Raw genomic sequence first — 27182 nt, forward strand, 5'->3', positions numbered from 1 at the left:
CAATTGGACATTGACAAGCTTTCGAATATTGATATTACTCACATTGATCGGCTTGCGGATTCGCCCTGGAGCTTGACTCTACACATTCCATGCACACAAAAGGGTCATTAACAATTCAATCCGTCCCTTAATTCACATATTCCTCTTTAGGCTTTATTCTTATCTCATTAACTCATTTATAATGTTTAACACATGCCTAAGAGTGATTACAAGTGAAAGAGAACGGAAAACGAAACACAGAACGCATGAACAAAATTCCAGAAATTAGGGTCCCCGCTCGAGCGTGTACTTACCCGCTCGAACGGACCCTTAAGGCCTGCAAAAGTACTGGTTGCCTGAAAAATGCGCTCGAGCGTGTAATAGAGCGCTCGAGCTGAAGGCCCGTCTACAAAACTCCACGCTCGAGCGTGAGGTTTCCCGCTCGAGTGGACGTCCAACTCTGCAAAAGTGCTGGGAGCACGATTTTCCCGCTCGAGCGGCCATTACCCCGCTCGAACGGACATCAAAATTCTGGGTTTCCCAGATTGTGTTCTTGAGCTCCAAATCGGTTTTCCAGCTACATTACTTGCATGCAATGGCTCAAATTACACATTTACACATGCGAACATGCTACTAATACAAGATTACAACATCAGGAAGCTCAATTTCATAATTTATCTACATGCATGTCCCAAAATATCTCAAACCCATCATCAACATGCTCAATTTCAAACATTCAAGACTTATACTCCCATGATTTGTACATGCATGTGGGAGATGCTCATCATTCTCAACTTAGATGGTACAAATGGTGATTACAACATGAGCTTTAACCAAAACTCTACATGAATCATGTGTTTCAAGCTCAAATATGCAGATTCAAAGTAACTTCTTACATGCATGAGTTCCAAGACTTCAAACTCAACACAAATCAACTTATTACATGCCCTTGATCACAAACAACTCTTGAACTCACAAGATTACAAGTTCAATTCATAATTTCAAGAGTCAATGGCTTACCTAGAAGTCCAATTCTTCAATCTATGGTCCAATTTGAGTTGGACTTCAAGATTCCAAGCCCTCAAGATCAAACACAGATTTTTCTCTCTTCTCTCTCTCTAATGGCCGACCCTCTCCTCTCCTTAGAGTGTATATCAGCCAAGTGAGAATTAGAGAGGGAGTTTAATTGAGTAGTGCTCATATACAACAAGCCCCACTAAGTCACAATATACTAGTAGAGAGCAATTGGGCACCCATTTTACCAACTTAATCAACTTAATCTGGTCCAAATCAATTTTTCAATTAAATTTCACCGTGGGCTCTAAAAATTATGCCAAACACAATGGCGTAATCAATTTCGGGTTCTGTGGCCGATAAGGCCCTCAATTTAATTTCCAAAGCAAGCTATTCAAACAGGTATTCCTACGATGAACAGATAAAACTTCAAAATCATATATATATATATATATATATACTCACATAATGGCACACAAAATCATGCTAAACACATACCCATAAACAAATTAAGGGCCAATTAGCATAATACAGAACAGGGGTATCACAGTCTTCCCCCCTTTAGGAAGTTTGGTCCTCCAAACTTAGGTTACCTTCGTCGGGAAACAAATGTGGATAGCGTAGTCGCATTTCCTCCTCTTTTTCCCACGTAGCATCCGTCCCATAGTGTTCCTTCCATTCTACTTTCACCATTGGGTTGGACTTGTTTCTTAATTCTTTCACTCGTCGATCAACGATTCTTTCCGGCCACTCTGTGTATTCCATATTCTCATCAATAGCTACCCAGTGGTAATCAATCACATGTAACGGGTCTCGGAGGTAACCCCTCAACATCGACACATGAAACACGTTATGGATTTGCTCGAATCCCGGTGGCAAAGCAACTCTATAAGCAACTGGACCAAGCCTCTCCAAAATTTGAAACGACCCAATGTAACGGGGCGACAACTTGCCCTTTTTCCCAAATCTGACCTGGCCTTTCATCGGAGAAACTCGAATGAACACATGGTCGCCGACCTCATATTCAAGAGGTCTTCTCCGAACGTCTGCATAATTCTTCTGTCGGTCTTGAGCTGTTTTGAGCCTTTGCCGAATAGTTTTGATCTTTTCAGAGGTGTCTTGTACAATTTCAGGCCCAAGCAAAGCTCTGTCCCCGACCTCTGTCCAACAAATAGGTGATCTACACCTCCTACCATACAAAGCCTCGTATGGTGCCATATCGATGCTGGAGTGGAAGCTGTTATTATAAGCAAACTCTGCAAGCGGCAAATAATCTTTCCAACTCCCCTGAAAATCCAAAGCACACATGCGAAGCATATCTTCCAAAGTTTGTATCGTTCGTTCTGACTGGCCATCTGTCTGTGGGTGGAATGCAGTACTGAACCTTAGTTCTGTTCCCATAGCTTCCTGCAAACTTTTCCACAATCTAGATACAAATTTCGGATCCCTATCTGACACAATGGACACCAGAACTCCGTGTAAACGGACAATTTCATCAACATAAATAGTAGCCAATCTATAAGCAGTAAATGTAGTTTTGACAGGCAGAAAATGTGCAGATTTAGTCAGTCTATCAACTACAACCCAAACAGAATCCATACCTCGGGAAGTCCGAGGTAGGCCAACAACGAAATCCATAGTTACATGTTCCCACTTCCACTCAGGAATAGGGAGAGGTTGAAGTAGACCGCCTGGTTTCTGATGTTCAGCCTTAACTTGCTGACACTGAAGGCACTTGGACACATATTCTGCAATCTCTCTCTTCATTTTAGGCCACCAATAGGTTTGTTTCAAATCCCGATACATTTTATTGTTACCTGGATGCATAGCAAATACGGATCTGGGGCTTCATCTAAAACTCTCTTCCTTAGCTCCGGAATATCTGGGACACATATTCGGTTTCGAAATTTCAACATTCCATTCTCGACACTGAACTCTGCTTTTGGGCTCACTTCAAATTCATCAATTGCCTTTCTGAGGAACTCATCTTCTTTCTGTTTCTGCTTGATTTCATCAACAATTGCCGGTTCGGCTGTAATGGCGGCTATCAATCCGCCCTGTTCACATACCACCACTTCAATTTCAGCCTTTTCAAAGTCTTGCAAAATCTCCCTTTGTTCAGTAAGCAAACAAGCCATACTCCCTGTTGATTTTCTGCTCAAGGCATCAGCCACTGTATTAGCTTTCCCGGGGTGGTACTGAATCTCTAGGTCGTAGTCTTTTATCAGTTCTAGCCATCTTCTCTGACGCATATTCAACTCTTTCTGCGTGAAGAAGTATTTCAGGCTCTTATGATCCGTGTAGACTTCACACTTTGCCCCGTACAAGTAATGCCGCCAGATTTTCAAAGCAAAAACAACTGCGGCCAATTCTAGGTCATGTGTTGGATAATTCTTCTCATGTGGCCTCAACTGTCGGGAGGCGTAAGCAATAACCCTTCCGTTCTGCATTAACACACAACCCAAACCTTTACAAGATGCGTCACTGAAAATCACAAAATTTTCCGTACCTGAAGGTAGTGTCAAAATTGGTGCAGTGGTCAATCTTGTCTTTAATTCATGAAAGGCTGATTCTCTTTCACTATTCCACTCAAATGGTTGTCCCTTACGTGTCAATTGGGTAAGAGGTACAGCTAATTTCGAAAAGTCCTTTACAAACCTCCTGTAGTACCCAGCCAAGCCCATGAAACTGCGAACTTCTGTCACATTAGTTGGTGTAGGCCAATTCACAATTGCTTCTATTTTCTGCGGGTCCACTGAAATTCCTTTCTTGTTGATCACATGCCCTAAGAAAACAACCTCGTCCAACCAAAACTCACATTTCTTTAGTTTAGCAAATAATTTTCTTTCCCGAAGTATTTGTAAAACAGTCCTCAAATGATGTTCATGTTCAAGTCTATCTTTAGAGTATATTAAAATATCATCGATGAAGACTACAACAAACTCATCAAGGTAGGTTTTAAAAATTCTATTCATTAGGTCCATAAACGCTGCCGGAGCATTAGTCACTCCAAATGGCATAACAAGAAACTCAAAATTACCATACCTCGTTCTGAATGCGGTTTTCTCAACATCCTCTGCTTTAACCTTCAGCTGATGATACCCGGATCTCAAATCAATCTTAGAAAACACCTGTGATCCCTGCAACTGGTCAAATAAGTCATCAATACGGGGTAGGGGGTATTTGTTCTTCACTGTTACCTTATTCAAGTCCCGATAATCGATGCACAGGCGCAAAGTACCATCTTTCTTCTTTACAAACAACACTGGTGCACCCCAAGGTGAAGTGCTAGGCCGGATAAACCCTTTATCAAGAAGGTCTTGCAACTGTTCCTTTAGTTTTTTCATTTCGGTGGTAGCCATTCTGTAGGGAGTTTTAGAAATAGGTTGGGTGCCTGGCACAGTTTCAATGGTAAACTCGATCTCCCTGTCTACCAATTCCCCTGGTAATTCATTCGGAAACACATCTGGAAATTCTCTAACAATAGGAATATTATTCAATTCAACATCCTCAGATTGTTCAGACAACACATAGCACAAATAACCCTGGCACCCTTTCCTAATCAGTTTACATGCTTTCATTGCGGATATCAAATACGGTGGAGGCACTACCCCATTACCCACAAACACAATCTCTTTCTGTTCTGGGGGTTTAAACACAACCCTCTTTGTCACACAATCTATAGTGGCACAATATTTGGTCAACCAATCCATGCCCAAAATTACATCGAAGTGTCTAAAGTTTAAGGGCAACAAATCTACATATAGGGTAGTATCCTCAATATGCATGTCACAAAACCGATATATATAGTCACATAATACAGATTCCCCCGATGGAGCAGATACACATAACAAATATGGCAACAATTCTAGGGGTCTTTTCAGTCTAGATGCAAATGCATATGTCACAAATGAGTGCGTTGATCCAGAATCAATTAGTACAAAGGCATCCTGATTACATATTGAGATAGTACCTGAGACAACGGCATTGGCATTCCGTGTATCACCCGGAACGAGGGCAAAAACTCTCCCCTGTCTCACTATATCTCCAGTAGTAGCAGATCTCAAAGTATTTCCCGGCTTTGGAACCGATGCAGTTGAACTAGCTGCTAGTTTCCCACCGTTCTGATTGCACTCTCGGGCTATGTGCCCTTGTTTCCCACATTTAAAACAGGCTCCCGATGCACGGTAACAGACTCCACGGTGCCTTTTGCTACAAATGCTGCACATGGGAGTTGTGTCTCGGGAAGAACTTGAAGTAGTTGAGGAGCCCGTGTTTTGCTTTTTCAGAAATTTCTTCTTCGAAAAGAAGCCTTGTCTTTTGTTGCCTTTCCATTCGGTTATTGGCTTAGCTTGTCTAGCTATGTTAGCCTCTGATATGATGGCCCGGTCAAGTACCCCGATGTAGGTCTCCAACTTCAGGACATTCACTCGCTCTAGGATGTCACTTCGGAGCCCTCCTTCAAAGTGCCTTGCCTTCTTATAATCAGTATCAATTAAATGTGGTGCAAACCTGGCCAACTCAGTAAATTTGGCCTCATACTCAGCTACAGTCATGCTGTCTTGCTTGAGTTCCATAAACTCTGCCACTTTCCTATCCCGGACACACTGCGGAAAGTACTTGTCATAGAAGATTTCCAAAAATTTCGCCCAATCAACATCTCTGTGGTTTTCCCTCATCAACATCCACCATCTTCTCGCTTCATCTTCTAGCATAAAGGTGGCTAGAAGCACTTTCTGTGTATCCGAGCACGGAAACACCTCAAACAGTTTTTCGATCCCAAGAACCCAAGCCTCAGCTTTCAAAGGATCCAGTCCGCCATGGAACTGTGGTGGTTTCATTTTCTTGAATTCCTTGGTGAGAGCGATTATCCGATCATCATTTTGATTATCTGGCACAGGTGGTGCCGGAGGTGGAGGTGGCAGGTGTGGTTGCTGCCACTGTTGTTGCCACTCCTGCTGCTGTCTCAAAGCTTCTGCCATTTCTTGGATCAGTCTTTCCATTCTGTCCAGTCTGGCAGTAGAGGATTCCTCTAACTCATCACCTCTGGTTCTCACCATCTGATTAAACTTGCATTACATTCATAAAAAAAAGGTACACAAGTATGCATACACTAAGGAGCACATATTTCTAGATAATTTGCAATGCAAGTAATTCACAACTTACACATATAATTATTCATAACAAAACACTTAAGCATATAATCAATGCTTCCAAACTCGTACTTATCACATGAATGCATCCTAGATCTTATCTAGACGCTTATTGCTCTTTGGACAAGTGTGTGAGTTATTAACTCGTGCTTTGATACCACTCTGTCATGACCCGAACCCGCCCCTATGGGTTAAGGACATAACCGGCCAGTAATCTTGAGGTTACCTACGGCCTCATATTCAGAACAGACATAACTTGTCAGAGTAAAGGGGCCAAACAGAAGCAAAAATTAAAAACTTTGTCCATAGAGCCGTGCTTATATGCACATCAAACAGACCATATTCAGTTACGTTAATAACCCACATCAAAAGTACAGTTTCACAAAATTCATTACAGACAGGATCATCCAACACGAGTCAACCTATGACAGGCTATATACAAATATACACTAGGCCCTTGCCAACAAGACAAAACATAAGTATATAGCAAAAGGCAAGGTAGGTCTCAAGAGTGAGACGCAAGGCTGACTTCCTCAAAACTCGGATTTCTCCTAGCAGACTTCACTGGGGCTGGGTTTGGACTTCCCTTAGCTTACCTACAAACACATGAATGAGCGTGAGCGATAGCCCAGTGAATAATATCAAACATGACAGTTACATAACAATATGTAGAACAACATGCTCCGAATGGCCTTGGGCCCAATTCATATTTCTATTTAACAAGGATATATGACTATACGAAATGCAAATCAAGTAACTGCAGTTCCAAACATTCATGGCAAAACGGCCTTCGGCCCATTCACTTATGTCGAAACGGCCTTCGGCCCATTCATTTCTGTCAAAATGGCCTTCGGTCCATTCCTTTATGTCAAAACGGCCTTTGGCCCGCTCGTTCATGTCAAAACGGCCTTCGGCCTACTCACATGAGTCAGAACGACCTTTGGTCCATTCATTTACATCAGGACGACCTTTGGTCCATTCGTTTATATCAGGACGACCTTTGGTCCATTCGTTCACATCAAAACGACCTTCGGTCCATTCATTCACATCCAAACGACCTTCGGTCCATTCATTTATATCAAAACGACCTTTGGTCCATTCATTCATTCCTGTCGGACTTTTGTCCACAATCCCAATTAACAACTCATAAAGTTTATAAGGGAGTAAACAATTGGACATTGACAAGCTTTCGAATATTGATATTACTCACATTGATCGGCTTGCGGATTCGCCCTGGAGCTTGACCCTACACATTCCATGCACACAAAAGGGTCATTAACAATTCAATCCGTCCCTTAATTCACATATTCCTCTTTAGGCTTTATTCTTATCTCATTAACTCATTTATAATGTTTAACACACGCCTAAGAGGGATTACAAGTGAAAGAGAACGGAAAACGAAACACAGAACGCATGAACGAAATTCCAGAAATTAGGGTCCTCGCTCGAGCGTGTACTTACCCGCTCGAGCGGACCCTTAAGGCCTGCAAAAGTACTGGTTGCCTGAAAAATGAGCTCGAGCGTGTAATAGAGCGCTCGAGCTGAAGGCCCGTCTACAAAACTCCACGCTCGAGCGTGAGGTTTCCCGCTCGAGCGGACGTCCAACTCTGCAAAAGTGCTGGGATTTTCCCGCTCGAGCGGCCATTACCCCGCTCGAGCGGACATCAAAATTCTGGGTTTCCCAGATTGTGTTCTTGAGCTCCAAATCAATTTTCCAGCTACATTACTTGCATGCAATGGCTCAAATTACACATTTACACATGCTAACATGCTACTAATACAAGATTACAACATCAGGAAGCCCAATTTCATGATTTATCTACATGCATGTCCCAAAATATCTCAAACCCATCATCAACATGCTCAATTTCAAACATTCAAGACTTATACTCCCATGATTTGTACATGCATGTGGGAGATGCTCATCATTCTCAACTTAGATGGTACAAATGGTGATTACAACATGAGCTTTAACCAAAACTCTACATGAATCATGTGTTTCAAGCTCAAATATGCAGATTCAAAGTAACTTCTTACATGCATGAGTTCCAAAACTTCAAACTCAACACAAATCAACTTATTACATGCCCTTGATCACAAACAACTCTTGAACTCACAAGATTACAAGTTCAATTCATAATTTCAAGAGTCAATGGCTTACCTAGAAGTCCAATTCTTCAATCTATGGTCCAATTTGAGTTGGACTTCAAGATTCCAAGCCCTCAAGATCAAACACAGATTTTTCTCTCTTCTCTCTCTCTAATGGCCGGCCCTCTCCTCTTCTTAGAGTGTATATCAGCCAAGTGAGAATTAGAGAGGGAGTTTAATTGAGTAGTGCTCATATACAACAAGCCCCACTAAGTCACAATATACTAGTAGAGAGTAATTGGGCACCCATTTTACCAACTTAATCAACTTAATCTGGTCCAAATCAATTTTTCAATTAAATTTCACCGTAGGCTCTAAAAATTATGCCAAACACAATGGCGTAATCAATTTCGGGTTCTGTGGCCGATAAGGCCCTCAATTTAATTTCCAAAGCAGGCTATTCAAACAGGTATTCCTACGATGAACAGATAAAACTTCAAAATCATATATATATATATATATATATATTCACATAATGGCACACAAAATCATGCTAAACACATACCCATAAACAAATTAAGGGCCAATTAGCATAATACAGAACAGGGGTATCACACCTCCCCTCCCTGTGTCTTGTTTGCAAGTGTAGATGGCCTTACATGTGAGCATGTATTTCTACCCTTTTGTAGCTTGACTCCAACATGTTTTAGCCTCTATTTTGACATACTTTAACTCTATTTTGGGTGGTCTTGGTCATATAGCTCATGTTTTGTATAGCTATAGTGCAAATGCCTTCACTAGCTTTGTGTTTTAAGGCCTCCAACATACTTTGCATGAGATGATTGCATGGTAGAACATCATTTTACATGTGATTCCAGTGCATATACCTCTGTCACTCTCACTTAGTTCACTCTTTCATTGCTTTTGAGAATTGTGCTTTGTGCCTTGTTTGCGTGTCAACATGTGAGCATGTTTTTCTTGCCTTTTATGCTTCAATTTTAGCATGTTGTGGCCACTGTTTTGGCATGTTTAAACTCTGTCCAGAGCTTGTTTGGTCATGTAAGCTTGATATTGCATGCCTCTAGTGTAATGCACTTCACTAGTTTAATGCTTTTAGCTTTTGAACGCGTTGTACATGTGTTGCTTGCATGATTTAGCACTATTTTTCATGCCATTTCAGCACTTTAAATCTCTGCAATCTTCCTCCATGCTTCACTCTTTCATTTGATTTGAAAAGGGCTTTGAGCCTCATGTTGGCTTGGGTGTGGAATTGAGGCTCTCATGCCTAATGGTTTTAATCCTCTCTTAAGGGTTTCTACTAACCAACAGCATGAGGCTTCTTTCATGCTCAAGGTACTTGTGGCTTAAGCCCTCTTTCCAATTAGAGGACTTTCATATTGGACTTAACCGGTTAAAGAATGACTCGGTAATGTAAAATGTGTAAACACAATGAGCAAAGTAAAACATGAACAAGTTAAGCATCTGTGTTGCATTGCATGTGTTTGGGTCGGACGTTAATCCAAACACAAGGAATGTGGGACGTTTCATACTCAAAGTGATGAAACGTGTCACGTTTCTTGGTCGCCGTCATCCTTGATCATGCATGATAGGGTGATGGCCATTTGAGTCTTGTGTGCGCATTCACTAAGGTTGTACAAGATTGGTTCTTTGGCTACCATGTATTAAAAATGCTTGGTTGGTGGCTTGAGAGCCAAGTGTCGCACTCCTTTGAGCTTGAGGAATGATAAGGAAGGTGAAAGTACACACATTTCTTGGAAATACTCTGTCTTGCCTCTGTTTGTGCTCTGTTACAGCAAAAGGAGGAAGTTCAGGAGAGCAATGGCCGACCGGCCACAAGTACTAGCCGACCGGCCACCAATTATAGCCGATCGGCTATCAGTGTATTCTTGAGATGGGGTAGAGGCAATCTGGAGGTTGGCATAATTTTCAGAGGTCCAAAGATGTGCAAACAGAGGCATCTAAAGGCAAGATAGTGGATTTTTGGGAGAAACAACCAAGCATGCATGCAATCCTTGCCCTCGGGGCCATTTAATTGCTTTAATTAGCTAGCGTAGCTAATTAGTTAATCAAGTGTTGTACTTAATTAGTTTGCGTAACTAGTTATTTAATTCGTTTTGTTGTAATTAATTAGCTTAGATGGTTAATTAGTTTAATTATCTTAATTGGCTTAGCTAGTTATTCAATTGTGTTGTAATAATTAGTTAACTAGAATAGTTAATTATTCATTTTGCAATGATTAGCTTAGCTTAGTGTAGCTTAGCTTATTCATTCGGACCCTCCTCCGCGAGGGCACAATGTTGTAATAAGTGTGTGTGCACGTGTGCATGCCTTCCAACCCCACGTCTTTCTCCTTTTTACTTAACCACTTTCGATGGTTAGTTTAGGGTCATTTTCAATTAGCATACCTTACGCTTGCATGTTTGCATAATTCGTTTGTCTTGCATGCACGGGGCTCGGCGCATCATTCAAACTGCATTGCAATTTCAATACATATTTGAATACGTGTTTCAAAGCATGTTATCAAATTGTTGCATTCATATGCCATCTTAGTAGTTGAGCCTATTAATTGCATATTGCATGTGTTGCATTAGGCATCTTAAACATAGTTAGGATCATGCATTGTTTCTAACTAGTTTTCTGTTTTGGCTTGGAGTACTCCGTAAGTTTTACGCTTTAGCATACTTGCATGTGTGCAAGTGATTCCCATGATTAGCATACTTGCCATGAGGCTATGTGCTTAACTACTAAACTACATGAATGCCTATGGATAAAGGCTTTGTTGCTTGAATTGGGACAATTCTATGATTGTGAGTTTTAAGCCCACTTTGCGAAGTGACAAATCATATTTTAAAGCCCATCTTGCGAGATGGAAAATCCGCGCTTTAGCCCACTTGCGAGTGGCAAATTCAAACAATTTTTGAAAACAAACATAAATTGTTTTGTTCCAAGTCTTGCGACGTAGTCTATACTTGTATGTTGTGCGCATCACATAGTAAAGTTAGCTAATAATCGGACAAGAACACATGAGGTTTATAAAACAACATATCGTGGTTAGAAGATGCCGATCTTTGATGGAGTGAGTGGGGGTGCTCATTTCAGGACCTTCCCCTCTTGTATCCTAGTTCCCGAGCCGAGACAACTTTGGTAATGACAGACACATGGCCTTTGGCACGAGTCAGGATTTTCTAAATTTTTCAAAAACAAAATATTTAGGTGGCGACTCTATAATTTGGAAAAGTAGTCCAATTTTGGCATTATTTGATTGAAAATCGATTTTCCAAAAACGATTTGCCGGATTTGAATTCTTTGGTGATTTATCAGTTTTCACATTGCACTTTGTAAGACTAGATTCAGAACCCTGACAGGAGTTCGAACTGTAGGACCAATTCGAGCCTCTCCGAGAGGGGGGCGCAAAGAAAGTCGAGCTACAGAGGGAAAATGCCACTATTTATATTTGTAGATGAGAGCCTTAACCATGAAGGTTAACATTAATAGAGTCATCAAATTGCCATAACATATAATAAACTCTAACCATTAGGATTAGAATTACAAAAGTTAAAAACTCTTGGTCACTAATATGGCCATCAACTCCATCATCAAAATATAAGAGTTACAAAAGTCTAAAACTCTCATGTGCTTAATATATACAAATAAATATATATATAATGATATTTGAATAATTTAAACAATGAGTCACAAAATGGATACGGGTGTTAGGTCACAACCTAATCCAAGCCCAATCTTAAACACATGTACAAGCTAAGCCTGACACAACACAGCTCAGCCCATGCTTAAGACTAGATCCAAGTCCAAGACCAAACTCAGCACATGCACAAACATAAGCCTATACTCAATCCAAACCAATACTAAGTCCAAATCTAAGCTCAACTTTTATTGATGCCCACTTTATGAGACAATTCTCATTTACAACCTAATGATTTCGGTTTATTATTTTTGTATTGTAACATTCTCACTTAGAAGAATATAAAATCACTTAAACTCACCTCAACCGATGGTTAGGTCTCACTTTAGTTTCACATTAAAGTTGCTGGAAACTATTATTTTCCAACAAGTGTCCTCTAGCCAGCAAAACTACTCCATGATGACTTGAACAGTTTTTCACTCCAGAGGATTCCATTCCCATACCATGTCCCCAATTTTTATCTTCCTAACCTTCTTCTTCTACATATACTCCTATATATATTCCTAGCTCTCTCACCACACTCCACTAACTCTCACTACTATCTCTAGGTATTGATATTCACAAAGTGTAATGATAATGATTGACATTGATAATTTTTGACATTGATTATTTGTAGTTCTGAAGTGTTTAATTTCATCATTTGCTAACACAATCAATTTATTATAAGGTAAACTACCAATAGGTCCTAATAGGTGGACTTAATTCCCATCAAGTCCTATTAAAAATAAGTCTTAGTAAAATTGTCGTTAAATATAATTTTTTTGTGACAATTTTTTATATATGTCGCTAAAAATTGGCAATTAATGACTTTTTTTTGTCATAATTTTTATGAATTGTCGTTAAAACTTACAATTAGTGACATTTTTTTATGACAAATTTTTCTCATAGGACCTATTAGATAATAAGTTCACTTATTAGGACCTACACGTAAGTATATAGCTTTGTAGTGCTGAAGTGTTTAATTTCATCATTTGCTAACACAATCAATTTATTATATATATAGCTTTTTGTTGACTCTCTCTCATTGTCATTTGTATTTCAGAGTTGGTTGCCAAATGGCAACATCATGGATAGAAAGGCTGCGGAAGGCACTGCCGTGGATTGGTGTTGTATTCCTCCAGCTAGTCAATGTGGGGAATACAATCATCACCAAGGCCGCTTTGTCGGAGGGCATGCATTTCTCGATGCTATCATGTTTTAGAAACATAATAGCATCAATTGCGTTGTTACCCATTGTCTTCATACAAAGGTACATAGTTTTACCTGTCTCTTCTTTTATTCTAGAATAATTTTATTTTTGTTATTAGCAATTTCTTTTATAAATAACGTAATAATAAAATACAACATTCAAAACACAACAGTGAGCAATGACAAACTAAACAAAAAATAGAGAAGCAGATAAAAACATCAACGGATTCGTGATAAATTTGCTTCCAACTAATCAAATTATATATATCATTCAAAAGTACGAACATCCTAATTTATAATTTAACTTGTTAGTGTATATTAGTGTATCATTATGTAGTGCATTATCATGTTAGTGTAGCATTATGTTAGTGCATTATGTTAGTGTAGCATTATCATGTTAGTGTAGCATTATGTTAGTGCATTATGTTAGTGTAGCATTATGTTAGTGCATTATGTTAGTGTAGCATTATGTTATTGTTCATAGGCATCCAAGGCATCCTCTATAAATAGAGTGCCTTCTTTGTGTAATAGACATGTACAATTCATAGAAACAATTGTGCCTCTCTCTCTCTCTCTCTCTCTATTCGCTCATCTCTATCTTCTCTCACTTTCTCCAATTATTATTTCATGGTATCAGAGCAGGGATATGATAAACTTGAGGGATAGATAAAGAAGAGGTGGAAACAGTACCAACATGACGGACAGACATGAGGGAACCATCAGCAGTATGTATTGAGGGAATATGAGGAGATGAAGAGAAGGAAGAAAAGATAGTAGAACTGGAGGTCATATGATTACAACAAGCAGAGTCAAAATACCAAGAAGAGTTACCTGGGATTACAGACAAAGCAGTAGGAGGAGGTGTACCAGATGGGGAGAGAAGTTGTTTGAGCATGGCCTCTACATCCGTTGGAGAAAAGCGAGGGGTAGACGGAGCAGACGACTCAGAGAACCCCGCAGAGGTGACAGCATCAGTGTGGGGAGAATGATTCCCGGAAGCAGCAGCAGCAGTGGGATGAGGCTGATTCCTAGAAGCAGTAGTAGCAGTGTGATGAGACTGATTCCCGGAACGATGAAAGCTTCCCCGGGCAGAGCCACCGCGAGAGGAGTGGCTATTGGACGATGATCGGGATGGATTGCGAAAACAATCCTGTTGCAGATGACCAGGACCAAGTTTGTTGCAGTAGCGGCAGGATCTGACGGGGCAATTGACCAGGAGATGGGTTGAAGGAAGACCCCGATTCTGACAATAGAGGCAAGCAGTGGTCCGTTGGGTAAATGATGGCCGGTACGGAGGAGTGGCCAGAACAGAGTCCACATGATGAGTTTGAAGAGTACCGAGACGCGTCTCCTCTGATAGCAACTCAGAAATTGCTTGTTCAAGAGTGGGCAATGGATGGCGATGAAGCAGAGAGGCACGTACGGGCTCAAAGGAGGAAGTAAGAGCCATAAGAAAATGCACCAACCTTTGCTGGTTGCGATAGATAGTAAATAAAACAGCATCTTCAGGGGTATGCCAAGTTGGTTCTGAAAGAGCAAGCTGATCCCAAACAGAGTACATTTGAGAAAGGAAGTCATTAATGGACTGAGTGGATTCTTGGCGCATGCGATGAAGTTGGTTCTGAAGTTGATATTGGTGGGCAAGACCAGTAGTCTGGTATCGTTCTTTCAAGAAATCCCAGATGTCTTTTGCAGGAGTAGTTACAGAGTCAAGCTGAAAGCGACCAAACTGAAGACTGATAGATGTAACAGAGGTATTACGAAACCAGGTAATGATTTGGTAATTCTTACTCTCCACTACTGTCCTGTTTACTAATCCTTCTGTCGATCTTTTCTCTGCTGATTTTGATACAGATTCCTCCTCCATCGAGACGCCCTTGCTCACTCCTGATCCTGTCCAGCCTGCTCTCCCTGAAGGTCTACCTCTTATTGCCACACCTCCTTCTCCACCGGTTCTTCCTCCCACCGATCCTCCTACGGGTCGACCACGCCGGGTCACTCAACCTCCTATCCATCTTCGTGATTATATTGTTGGATCTGCTGCCTTCTCTACTTATGAACCTACCTCCTATCGTGAGGCTTGTACTAATCCTCTTTGGCAGCAAGCTATGACCGATGAACTACAGGCCTTGGACAAAGCTCATACTTGGGATCTTGTTGATCTTCCTCCTGGCAAGACTGCCATTGGCTGCAAATGGGTTTACAAAATCAAAACACATTCTGATGGCTCTATTGAACGCTACAAAGCTCGTCTTGTTGCCAAGGGTTTCAACCAGGAATATGGTATTGATTATGAGGAGACATTCTCTCCTGTTGCTCGGCTAACCTCTGTTCGCAGTTTACTTGCTGTTGCCGCTGCTCGCCACTGGGGGCTCTTTCAGATGGATGTCAAAAATGCTTTCCTCAATGGTCATCTTATTGAGGAGGTCTACATGCAACCTCCACCTGGGTCCACTTTTCCCCCTCATCAGGTTTGCAAACTACAGCGTGCTCTCTATGGCCTCAAGCAAGCACCTCGTGCTTGGTTTGCTACGTTCAGTTCTACCATTCATGATTTTGGGTTCACCTCTAGCTCCTATGACTCTGCTCTTTTTATCCGGACTACTTCTCATGGTACCACTCTTCTTCTTCTGTATGTGGATGATATGATTATCACTGGTAATGATGAAGCTGGTATTCTCCACCTCAAACAGTTTCTCCACCACCAGTTTGAGATGAAGGACCTTGGTACTCTTAACTACTTCTTAGGCCTTGAAGTCTCTCATGATTCTACTGGTTCCTATTTGTCCCAGGCCAAATATGCATCCGATCTTCTGGCTCGTGCTGGTCTGACTGATTGCAAAACTACCTCTACTCCAGTTGATCCTCAGATTCGTCTCACTCCTCTCGATGGGACTCTTCTCTCTGATGCTACTCTTTATCGCCAACTCGTCGGCAGCCTTGTCTATCTCACAGTAACTCGTCCTGACATTGCCTATGCTGTTCACATTGTCAGTCAGTACATGTCGGCTCCTCGCACTCCCCACTATACTGCTCTACTCCGCATCCTTCGCTACCTCAAAGGCACTCTGTTCCATGGTCTTCACTTCTCTGCTTCCTCCTCTCTTGAACTGCGTGCCTTTTCCGATGCTGATTGGGCTGGGGATCCTACGGATCGACGCTCCACCACGGGATTCTGCTTCTTCTTAGGGGACTCTCTTCTTGCTTGGCGTAGCAAAAAACAATCCCTCACTGCCCGCTCTAGCACCGAAGCTGAATACCGAGCTCTTGCTGATACTACTCAGGAACTTCTCTGGCTTCGCTGGCTCCTTGCTGATATGGGTGTTTCTTCTTCTGATCCTACCCCTCTCTATTGTGACAATCAGAGTGCCATTCAGATTGCTCACAATGATGTTTTTCATGATCGCACCAAACATATTGAGATTGATTGTCATTTCATTCGCCAGCATGTTACCTGTGGTACTGTTCGTCTTCTCCCTATCGCTTCCGTCGATCAACCCGCTGATATCTTCACTAAGGCTCATCCTCCTGGCCGCTTCAATGATCTTGTTTCCAAACTCAACTTGGTTGATGCTTCCCCTCCTTGAGTTTGCGGGGGGATGTTAGTGTATATTAGTGTATCATTATGTAGTGCATTATCATGTTAGTGTAGCATTATGTTAGTGCATTATGTTAGTGTAGCATTATCATGTTAGTGTAGCATTATGTTAGTGCATTATGTTAGTGTAGCATTATGTTAGTGCATTATGTTAGTGTAGCATTATGTTATTGTTCATAGGCATCCAAGGCATCCTCTATAAATAGAGTGCCTTCTTTGTGTAATAGACATGTACAATTCATAGAAACAATTGTGCCTCTCTCTCTCTCTCTCTCTCTATTCGCTCATCTCTATCTTCTCTCACTTTCTCCAATTATTATTTCATAACTAATCAAATTATATATATCATTCAAAAGTACGAACATCCTAATTTATAATTTATATGTACACCTTAGGGATTCATTCATGAAACTGAAAATAGGAACATCTAGATGATATAATACAAAATTCATTAAAATTTATTAACATTTATGATCATAGGTAAAGAATGGAACTTGAGTTATTTAATAGATTATTAAAGTCTTAATTTGCATATTTTTTATATAATGCATAAATTATTATTTTCAAAAGTAGCATGACTAGGAAATTTATAACTCTAAAAATATGGACTTCTCTATAAGATCTAAATCATTTTATTATAAAGAATATTACAATAATTGAAAAAAAAAATTACATTTAAATAAAAAATTTTGAAATGCCTAAAATCTATCTCAGTAACTATGATTTACGACTATCTCGATAGTTCTCATTTACGTCAACTCTAAAGTTCTTATGTAATTGCTTAGAAAAAATAATATCATAATTATCATGAAAAATAAACTATAATTGATTAAATCACTAATATAATATTTTCAAATTAAATTTATCAACTTACATTTTTAGTGATTTGTAGAAAAATATTCGACTCATTCAAAAAACATCTATATAAAAGTAAATTGCAAACACAATTCATGCATAGTACAAATCCAAAACTAGTTCTAAGTAATTCTCTCTCATTCTTCACATTTTTTTCTTTTCTTTTTTGATTAGCAAAGAAATGATAATATATTAACTAAAGAAGAAGAGTACAACGTCAGGGCAAAACTAGACAGCAGCAACTTCTTTTTTTTTTTTTTTGGGGGGGGGGGGGGGGGGGGGGGAACTCACAGCACCAAGGCACACTGCACCAAATCAGATGTTGGAAAGACACAACCACACAAAAAATACTCATCAAAGCAAAACGCAAGAAAACAGAAATTACTCACTCCCTTAATCAATTTTAGCGTTTCTTACCATCAATGTAATGCACAAACACATTAGAACTCTGATTTTCCCTCATTAGCTTTAACCCAACTAAATGTTCTGAACTCTATGAAGTATGGATTTTTTTGACAAATATATCATGCCCGTATTAGATATATATTGAGTACATGAAACAAATACTTAAATTTATTTTCTATTTTTTTTTTTTTTTGTTAAAAGACTGAGACCCCCACTGGGGGTGACCCCCACCACCCCCAGTGAATTGTGATTGGTTCATATTTTTTTTTGTTTTATCCTCCTATGGCTGCCCCCCACGTGTGTGTGGGGGTGCTAGGGGTCTAGATGACTGCTCTTTTTTTTTTGTACCCCAAACGTACTTAGTATATATATCCAAGTTGTAACTCAACCGGAATAGTAAGCTTAGGATTTTTTTAATTTTTTTAATTTTTTTTTATGGTTAGCATTATTTTAAAATCAAATTTTTGTTTGTAAGTTAATTAACATAATGATATTTAATTTTGATTTATACTTTACTTTTTGTAAATTTGATCTCAACAAACTAAAATATTTAACCAATTTTACATTATTTTAAATTAAAAATAAATTATTTTTTATGAACATACCTTGCTGTACTCATACTTTACTTCTTTTTTTTTTTTCTTTTTTTAATTATGCTGTTGATATCATGTTGGGAATGCTTTGAAATTTGGCCTACTTGGAACCAATATTGAGGTAGGACCCACGAACCTATTGAGATTGGTCTGAGTGGTTACATGTATTATGTTGTGTGGTGATTAGTATTGTTAATTGGTTTGATAAAATCATTTACGAGCGAATGAAAAATTGACGTCAAAGTAACCTCCATAAGGAAGTGTTGGTGCAAGCATACTATAGGAAAACTATGAAAGCTAGATGAGTTTATAAGCTCTAGGATTGGATTTGGGTTTGGATTCCAAGAGACACCCCAATTTTGTGTAGGAGAGTGAGTTAGATAAAAAGACACACCATGCGCTACCGCTGCCCCACTCACTCAAATGTAAGGTCCGGGTTACTTTGTATCTAATTATTTGAATTTCAAATCTGAATTGTTGTGTTGCATCCCTTCCTTCTCTGTGATCACGTCTATTTGTTCTCGGCTATGTCTATTTTTGCTGCAAACAGCCACTTTGATGGCTATAAATACCCTCCTCTTCCAGCCAAGCCTCATACCCAAATTTCTGACTCTTTGATTTTTTATTTTTTTTATTGCACTGTAAGTTTGTATTTGCAATTGTAACATTCTGTTCAAATTTCAAATGTGGCATATCTCTATTATTTTTTATATTCTGAAATTCTAAAACTTGAAAGATTTGTTAAAATCTTAACTTTGTTTTCTCCAAATTATTTTCTGTACACAATTTATGTTCACACAAGTACATGTACACTAGTTTCTAACACCCATACCTGTGCGCGTGCTTCAAACCCCACCACTTTATAACCTCCAGCCAAACTTTCCAAGAAAAATTAGAGTATAAAAGAAGGTGATCTGCTCTTTCTTCACATTATTGATTGTATCTCTTCTGATTGTCTTGGCTAGCAGTTTAAGATTGTAACTGAATCCTTCCTCAAATTTTCATTGCATAAATTTTTTTTTTAAATATTAATGTTTTGTTTTTTATTCTGTTGTATTTAGTTTTTGGTATACAATAGAAAAACTTGCATATGCATAGCAAAAAAATTTAAACTTACGACTTCTATATACATATTTTTGTTTTTGTCAACAGGCATTCATTGCCCAACATGACGATGGGGATATTCCTACAGATTTTAGCTCTAGGAGTTCTCGAGTAAGTACATTAGTGTGAAAATCATAGTGAGAAAAAATCATTAGAGTTTTAAATACTAATAAACCTTAAATTTATGGATCAGACCAGGTCTAGATCAGAATTTTCTATATGCTGGATCCAAACAAACACCAGCTAGTTTCTTGTCATGTATGGCTGGTGTCCGTCCTGCATTGACTTTCGTTGCTTCTTGGATTTTTAGGTATGTTTTGTAACTTTATTAAAACTTACATCTATTAATTTCAAATTTACATATTATGTTCAATTTTGTTTGCTAAACGAACAACTTTCTTTTTTTTTTTCACTTGTGGGTGCGTCTTCTTTTTTCTTTTTCTTTTTTTCTTTTTTTATATTGTTCGGAATTGATATTCAGTTTAGAGGCAGTTAGGCTTAATCAGAGGCGCAGCCAGGCAAAATTGATAGGTACTATAATTATGGCAGGAGGCGCCATAATTATAGGACTTTATAGTGGCCCTATTATATCATCATTCCACTCGGATGTTCGTGAACAAGAATCCGGGCTTAAAGTGGACTATATCGCGGGTTCTACCTATGTGTTCATTTCAGTGGTCTCATATGTTCTCTACATCATTTTATCGGTAAAGTTTTCATTCATTTATTTATGTTATTTTATTGCTAAAACTCTTTTGTTTTATTGATGTTGTGATTGTTTGTTGCTTTAACCATTTGTTACTCTCCATTGAACAAAAAGAAAATTGCTACATGAATGCTCTTTAATATGCATAACTTTTGTGTTATTCCAAATTGGAGATAAAAAAAAATTCACTAACCTAAGAAATATTAAGATTCGATGTAAGTGGAACTTTCTGTATAACATACTTGTTTAGACCTAAGAAATATTCATAAATTAGTATCGTGAGTTTAATAAATATTATGTGGGTTGAATTTGCTTAGTGGTCTGCTACCCTAGTGGTTAGGTTGAGAAACTATTTAGAACTACTGATTTTATAAGATACATAAAATTTAATAACATCCACAAATAGATCTAATTATCAGTTTAAGGTTTCTTTGAGAGCTTTTATCTCTTTATAGGATTATAGTTACATATCGTAGCATGCTTGAGCAAAATTTATTAGTTCATTAATTTTTTACAGAGCAAATCAATATCTTCATGTTTATTGACTTTTTAATTTTAATTTTTTAATTTTTATTTTTTATTTTTAGGGAAAAGTTGTTATGAAATACCCTGCACCCCTTGCCCTCACGGCATACGTTTGCTTGACCGGAGCTATTATTAACACTGGGGTTGCATTGGCTTCAGAAGTAAGACGTAAAGTTTCATGGAGCATTGGGTGGAACATAACACTACTATGTTACTTCTATGCTGTGAGTAGAACCACTTGTAACTTATTTGTTCATTACTTTACAAGTCCATATTTTTAATTTGTTACAAACTAACCTTTTTGTCGACTTTATTTATTGATAATTGTAGGGCCTTGTTGTATCTGCTCTGGCTACATATGTTCAGAATATGCTGATAAACAGCAAGGGTCCGGTATTTGTCACTGCCTTCAGCCCCTTGTCAATGATTTTGGCGATATTATTTGGATTAATATTATTAGGAGAAAGTGTGCATTTAGGAAGGTATTTACTAAAAAATTCTTTACATATTAAATCTTTATCTACTAAGTATATCTATATATGTGTGTGCTTTTAACTTTGCTATTAATTTCAGTGTGATAGGAGCGATTCTGATTATAGGTGGATTGTTCATTTTGTTATGGGGCAAAAGCGGGAGAGAAGAAGTGCAGGTTTCTTAGTTCTCTGGAAACGTGCATCATCTTCTGCAATTCTATTATGGATAGGCCAATTTTATTGATGAAGGCTTAGCCAAGTTGTATGCACACCCTTTTACAGACTTTATATGGAATCGGACTTGTAATAATATTCTTAATCTTTATATTGCCATTGTAAATGTATAACTCAATGAAAACTCAAATATTTCCCACCTAATTCCTTGCCCTGATGAGGCCTCAAACATTTGTCCTTGCATGTTGTGGCTAACAGAATATGAACACTACTTTAATTTTTAATTTTTGCTATGAAAATAATTTCAATAAAAAATAATAAATATTTGTTGAAATATAATTTTGGTCACTAAACTAGTCAGGAAAACATCTACTTAAATTTTTCTAACCAAAATCCCTATTAAGTAACTTGCAACAAAAATATAAAAACAATTTTTAGCAACTAAAAATTGCATCATATCTAATTAATGATTTATGTTTAAAAAAATAAAAATCAAATTGATGCTCATAAATATGCTTCTTCGCAAATTGCTATTAGTACACAACAAAGTCTTTCTGAACTTAAAAGGATTTGCCTTTGTATAGTCTAGGTGAAACTTTACTTCTAGTTTAGAGTTTAGTTCACAATGACAAAATATTATATATTTTAAGAATTTAGCATCACTTGATTTTAATGACACAATAATAATACTGTTTGGTTTTGTTTTTAGAATTTATTTTTTATAAAATTTTTGAAAAAATATAACTTAATTTGATAAAAATAAACACTAAAAATTATGATAATTACTGCTAGATTTATTTATTCATAAATTTTAAGTGGAATTTTTTTTAATGTAGTTACCTTTTATTTTTACAATGAGAAAATTCTAAAAAATTTTAGATTTATTTGTTGTTTGTGAAATGGTAATTTGTAACTAATAATGTAATAACCCCACCGTGTAATACATTCAATTTAATTAATGATGGAGATTTAAATTTTAATTGTCTACTATTCTGATTTAATTTGGGAATTCTAAAAATTATGGAGACTGATTCGTATACGATTCTATTGAAGATTTATTTAGAATTAAAAATTGAAAGCCTGATTGGCTCAAGAAAGGATAAATAGTGAATTAAATTATTTTAATTTCTAGTATCGAACTATATGGGAGTTTAATTAAAAAATCTGATTCAGACTAATAAATTTAAATATAATTAATTGGGCTCTAATGAAAATCAAATTAGGCTAATTAAATTCTATGAGACTTGTGATTATGAATGGGCTAATTATGTTGTTGATGTGGAATTGCATGTCTAAGGATGTGAATTATAAGGATTTGAAATTATATCTGTTGATTGTAGAAAAATCTGTTGAATTTATAGCTTTAAACTGAAAATTGAGGACCTTAGACATGCCAGAAAACAAAACCAATTAAATATTTATGATCAGCATGATTTTTAGAGTCTACTAGGAAGTTTTGTAAAAATCTAATTCATAATGAATTAAATTGATTTTATTAAATATTATATCTTCTATTTATATATATATATATATATAAGTATATAGACCTTAGTTGAGATAGACTAAACAAAAGAAAGGAAAAGAAAATTCTAGAGAGAAGAGAGACAAGTAAAAGAAAAAGAAGAAAAAGCTCAAGATTGAAGAAACATAGGGAAATTGAAGGAATTGTAAGGGAATTCAAGAATTTATTACAACAAATCACATTTTTGGTGACTAAATTTTTAACACCAAAAGTCATTTTTTTAGTCGTCTAAAATTTTTGCCGACTAAAATTTTTGGTTGCCCGTTTGGTCGTTGACTAATTGTCGGCAAAAGAATTGGCGACTATTTTTTTTTAGTTGCCGAAAGTTGCCAATTAGCAACTAAAAATTTAGTTGCCCAAAAGAAAATATTTAGTCGCCAAAAAGAAAATATTTTCATCTTTAGTTTTTCAACTACCAATTTTTTAGTCGCAAAAAACGTGGCACCCCTTTTTTGCTACTAATTTTTTAGTCGCCAAAAACTTTTATTTTATTTTTTTTGCTACTAACTGTTTAGTCGCCAATAAGTCCCTTTTTTATTTTTTGGCTACTAAATGTTTAGTCACCAAAAGCTCTATTTATTAATTTTTTTAAAATGCACAAATTGAATATTTTTTATTAATTTCTAAATTATATGCATTCCATTATCAATGAAACATGTAACCTGTACATATACAGAATAATACGTCTATCAATTATAATCTAAATCCATTATCAATAATACCTATTTCATTGTCAACTATCCAAAAACTTGAATAACATCATATTCCAAATATCATATAAATTCATACCAACCAAGTGTAATCCATCTAAATTAAATATTACATACAAAAATACTGGATTTTCAAAACAAAGGATTGTACAAAAATAAGGTCTTCCATATACAGAACAAATGTTCCTCGTACACAAAAATAATTATCCACAATAGCCCACGCAAAAGCAATTTGTAAAAAAAATAAACAAATAAAAATAACCATTAGCACTTATTCAATAAAATTGACATTCCAAATTATAACAATTATAAAATTAATAATTCTGATATATTATCTTCTGCAAATTATAGCAATTATAAAATTAATAATTTCCTGCTGCAAAAGAAGGGAGAGTGGTGAGAACAATACAAAAATTTAAGGCATACAGGTAATTTTTCAACAATAAAGAGCATATAAACTCTGAATGCTGTTGTACAACAAGAAAGATGGCCAACATTAAATAGAAATGGAAGCGATTTATGAAGCTTACTTGGAATCAACCCATCAAAATAAAATGATGTAGGAATAGAAAGACAAGTAGTAGTAAGAAATGCATATATGAGAAATAAAAACTGGTGCCAATCGAGAACCAAATAAGAAAATGTTGTCTAAAATGGTTCATCTCAGTTATGCTCATTGGAGATGAACAAGAAGGAAGAGTGATTTCATTCAAATTTAAGGCACCAAGGGCAAGAGCAAAGAAGATTGACAACAAGGTAATGCAAAACATGACGATCAAGAAGTGGAAGATAATATGCCTCCATACATAGCTACATGTAAAATAGGATACATGTACCTTAACCTCAAGTAATTGGGATTTGCTTTCTCAAGTTGACATCAGAGGAAAAAAAAAAGGTTCAAGAAAATTCTCCATATCTCCAAATCAAATTTGCTTTAAGAGTTACAGCTTCAGCACACAGACCGTGCCAACTCTCAAAAGGGCAAACAGAAGACATGCATATATTGTACTATTTCAAAGTACAATTTGGAAAGAAGGGGTATCATATAATATAAGCAACCAACACTAACATATTCTTGATTTTCATCTCAAAACCTAGCTGAAGAAAATTCATTTGGTGCCATTACTTTGCAAATGTGCAAGATCTGTGAATCACAATGTTTTATCTCTATGACATCGTAATCAAATTAAACATGTTAACTTCTAACAAATTGTGTCATTATAAATTATTAAAAAAAGGTAATTCCTACTCCTTCAAAGAAATTCTGGCTTTAAACTATCCAACATATCTTAGTTTAAGGTATTTCTAGCATCTCAATTGATAGATTAGTCAAACAATGGAACTACTCCGAATGATTACTAGCACCAATATATATAGAATATTGACAAAAATGTACTACTTAAAATTAGGGTGATTGAATCATGCTTACTAAGTTGTCTAGCATCTATTACCCCATGCATGTATGTGTCCATAAGGGATGGTCCATTAGATGCCTATGGAAGTATGACATCTATTAAGGTTTCCCAATCAGTTTATATGCTAATACTCTCAAAAAGTAAAAGTTGATGAATTGGAAAAAAATAAACAATAATATGGTAGAGCAAATAGGAATCTGAGAAATATTCAAAACCATTAAATCCTGGGGAAAAACTAAAATGAAAAGGAAATGAAAGCAATAACAATTAATTACCCAAAATATCAATAGTTGATGCATATAATGATTTGAACATACATTTTGCAGTTGCTGCCACATGTATTCATTCTCGTATACCAAATGCGAAACCTGTTTCTGAAGGCAATCATGCTCTTCCTTCAAGAGTCTCTTTGCTACAGTCAACTTCTTGTTCACTAACTGAATGTTGGTAGCCTCTTTCTTCTGACAGCACCTTAAAAGAAGGAAAGAAAAGAGAAATTAGTCTTTTTTGCAATTTCACTACTAGTCTTTAAATTCAAACAAGACAAACCATGAATGGAACTCTCAAAATCAAAGTACCAGATTAAAGAAAACAATGGTAAGCAGAACTTGCTCAGTATGAGGATTGTGTGCAAGGATGGACTTAATGAGCCAATATCCATGCTCAAGTGGCTGGCTCTCAGATAACCAAAATCCAACACCCTAAATTATATTATTTAAATAATAATAATAAGCATAGTGTGGGGAAAAAAAATTTAGAGTTGGTACTCTATTGTTGAGTGCCTTGGACAAATTCAGAATCCATGGAAAAGAACTAGCAAATGTTCCTTTGTATGAATGAAACAAGAATGAACATTTTTAAAAACCATTGTTGAATTCTACAAACCAGGTTTTCAATTGACATTAATTGCACATAAAAACCATGAATCCATTACTTCTCTTTCCTGGAAGTATGAAAGAATTTAAAGTTGCGGCAAATCAAGTAGACAGAGATTTATAAATCAACATAGACAGAACAATATCAAGCATATATATATATATAAATTAAAAAAAGAACTAACATTGTTTCCCACAAAATTTCTTTGCATGTCAAAGGCTAGTAAACCAACATGTGGGAATCAACTTCAATAACACAAAAACAACAAAAACAGAGCTAATCATCATATCCAACTAAAATACTACACCTGCAGTTCTGAAACCAGAACATAAATAGAGCTAATCACCATATCTAACAAAAACAGAGCTAATCACCAGATCCAATTTTCCCTAAATTCTTATTCAAATGTAAATTATAATCTAAATTCTAATTCACACCCAATTAACTATATGACTAAAAAAAATCCAGAAACTAAGACTCAAAATTTACCCAAATTTTGTGCTCTTACTTGCACAATCAGTGATGAGACGACCTCAGATGATGATGATAATGGGGGAAAGAAACCAGTGGCCTCATCACTCTTTGTGAGGGAGGAACCACTGATCGAGCTTCCGTGGGTGATGGATCTCAACCGACGGTGATGAACAAGGAGGTGAATCGGTGCTCCGGTTGCTAGCGAACGGAAGGAGGAGCGGCGGAGGAGAGCTGTTCCGTGGTTGGTGGAGCGACGATGAGAGAGGGAGGGAAGAGAAGCGGCGGAGAGGGAGAGGGGCGCTAGTTAGTTTAGGATTTGGTTTGAAACAAGTGGTGATTTTAAACAATTGGCCACTAAACATTCTGTCGCCAATTAATTTTATAAATCACTCCAAAATTTGAAATGCCTCTCTCCAAATATTTTAATTCTTTGGCGACTAAAATATTTTTTAGTCACTGAAAATAAATTTTTAGCTACTAAACTTTTGGTCGCCAAAGATAAAAAAAATAATTTTTTATTTTACATTCGGCGACTAAATGGTTTTAGTAGCCAAAACTCAATATATAGCGGCTAAAATATATTTTTTTGTCACGAATTCTGGTATT

General features: G+C 37.1%; 1 protein-coding gene and 1 long non-coding RNA gene across 2 annotated transcripts; one reads left to right on the forward strand and one right to left on the reverse strand.

Annotated features, from left to right (window-relative positions):
- Positions 1-19709: 19709 nt before the first annotated feature.
- Positions 19710-21731, forward strand: LOC114270563 (WAT1-related protein At2g37460-like). The gene is made up of 6 exons (XM_028212086.2): positions 19710-19812; positions 19895-20011; positions 20183-20408; positions 20995-21156; positions 21263-21414; positions 21506-21731. Exons 1-6 carry the CDS (start codon positions 19766-19768, stop codon positions 21588-21590), a joined length of 789 nt encoding a protein of 262 aa, XP_028067887.2. The 5' UTR covers positions 19710-19765; the 3' UTR covers positions 21591-21731.
- A 2225-nt stretch (positions 21732-23956) lies between these two features.
- On the reverse strand, positions 23957-26929 carry LOC145802030 (uncharacterized). Its single transcript, XR_014344229.1, has 2 exons — positions 26611-26929; positions 23957-25697 (listed from the first exon to the last, which is right to left on the reverse strand). It is a non-coding gene; the product is annotated as an uncharacterized LOC145802030 (long non-coding RNA).
- Between the last annotated feature and the right edge of the window lie 253 nt (positions 26930-27182).

This window comes from Camellia sinensis, chromosome 11 (assembly GCF_055761805.1).
Source record: "Camellia sinensis isolate YWXY chromosome 11, ASM5576180v1, whole genome shotgun sequence".
Lineage (NCBI taxonomy): Eukaryota > Viridiplantae > Streptophyta > Magnoliopsida > Ericales > Theaceae > Camellia > Camellia sinensis.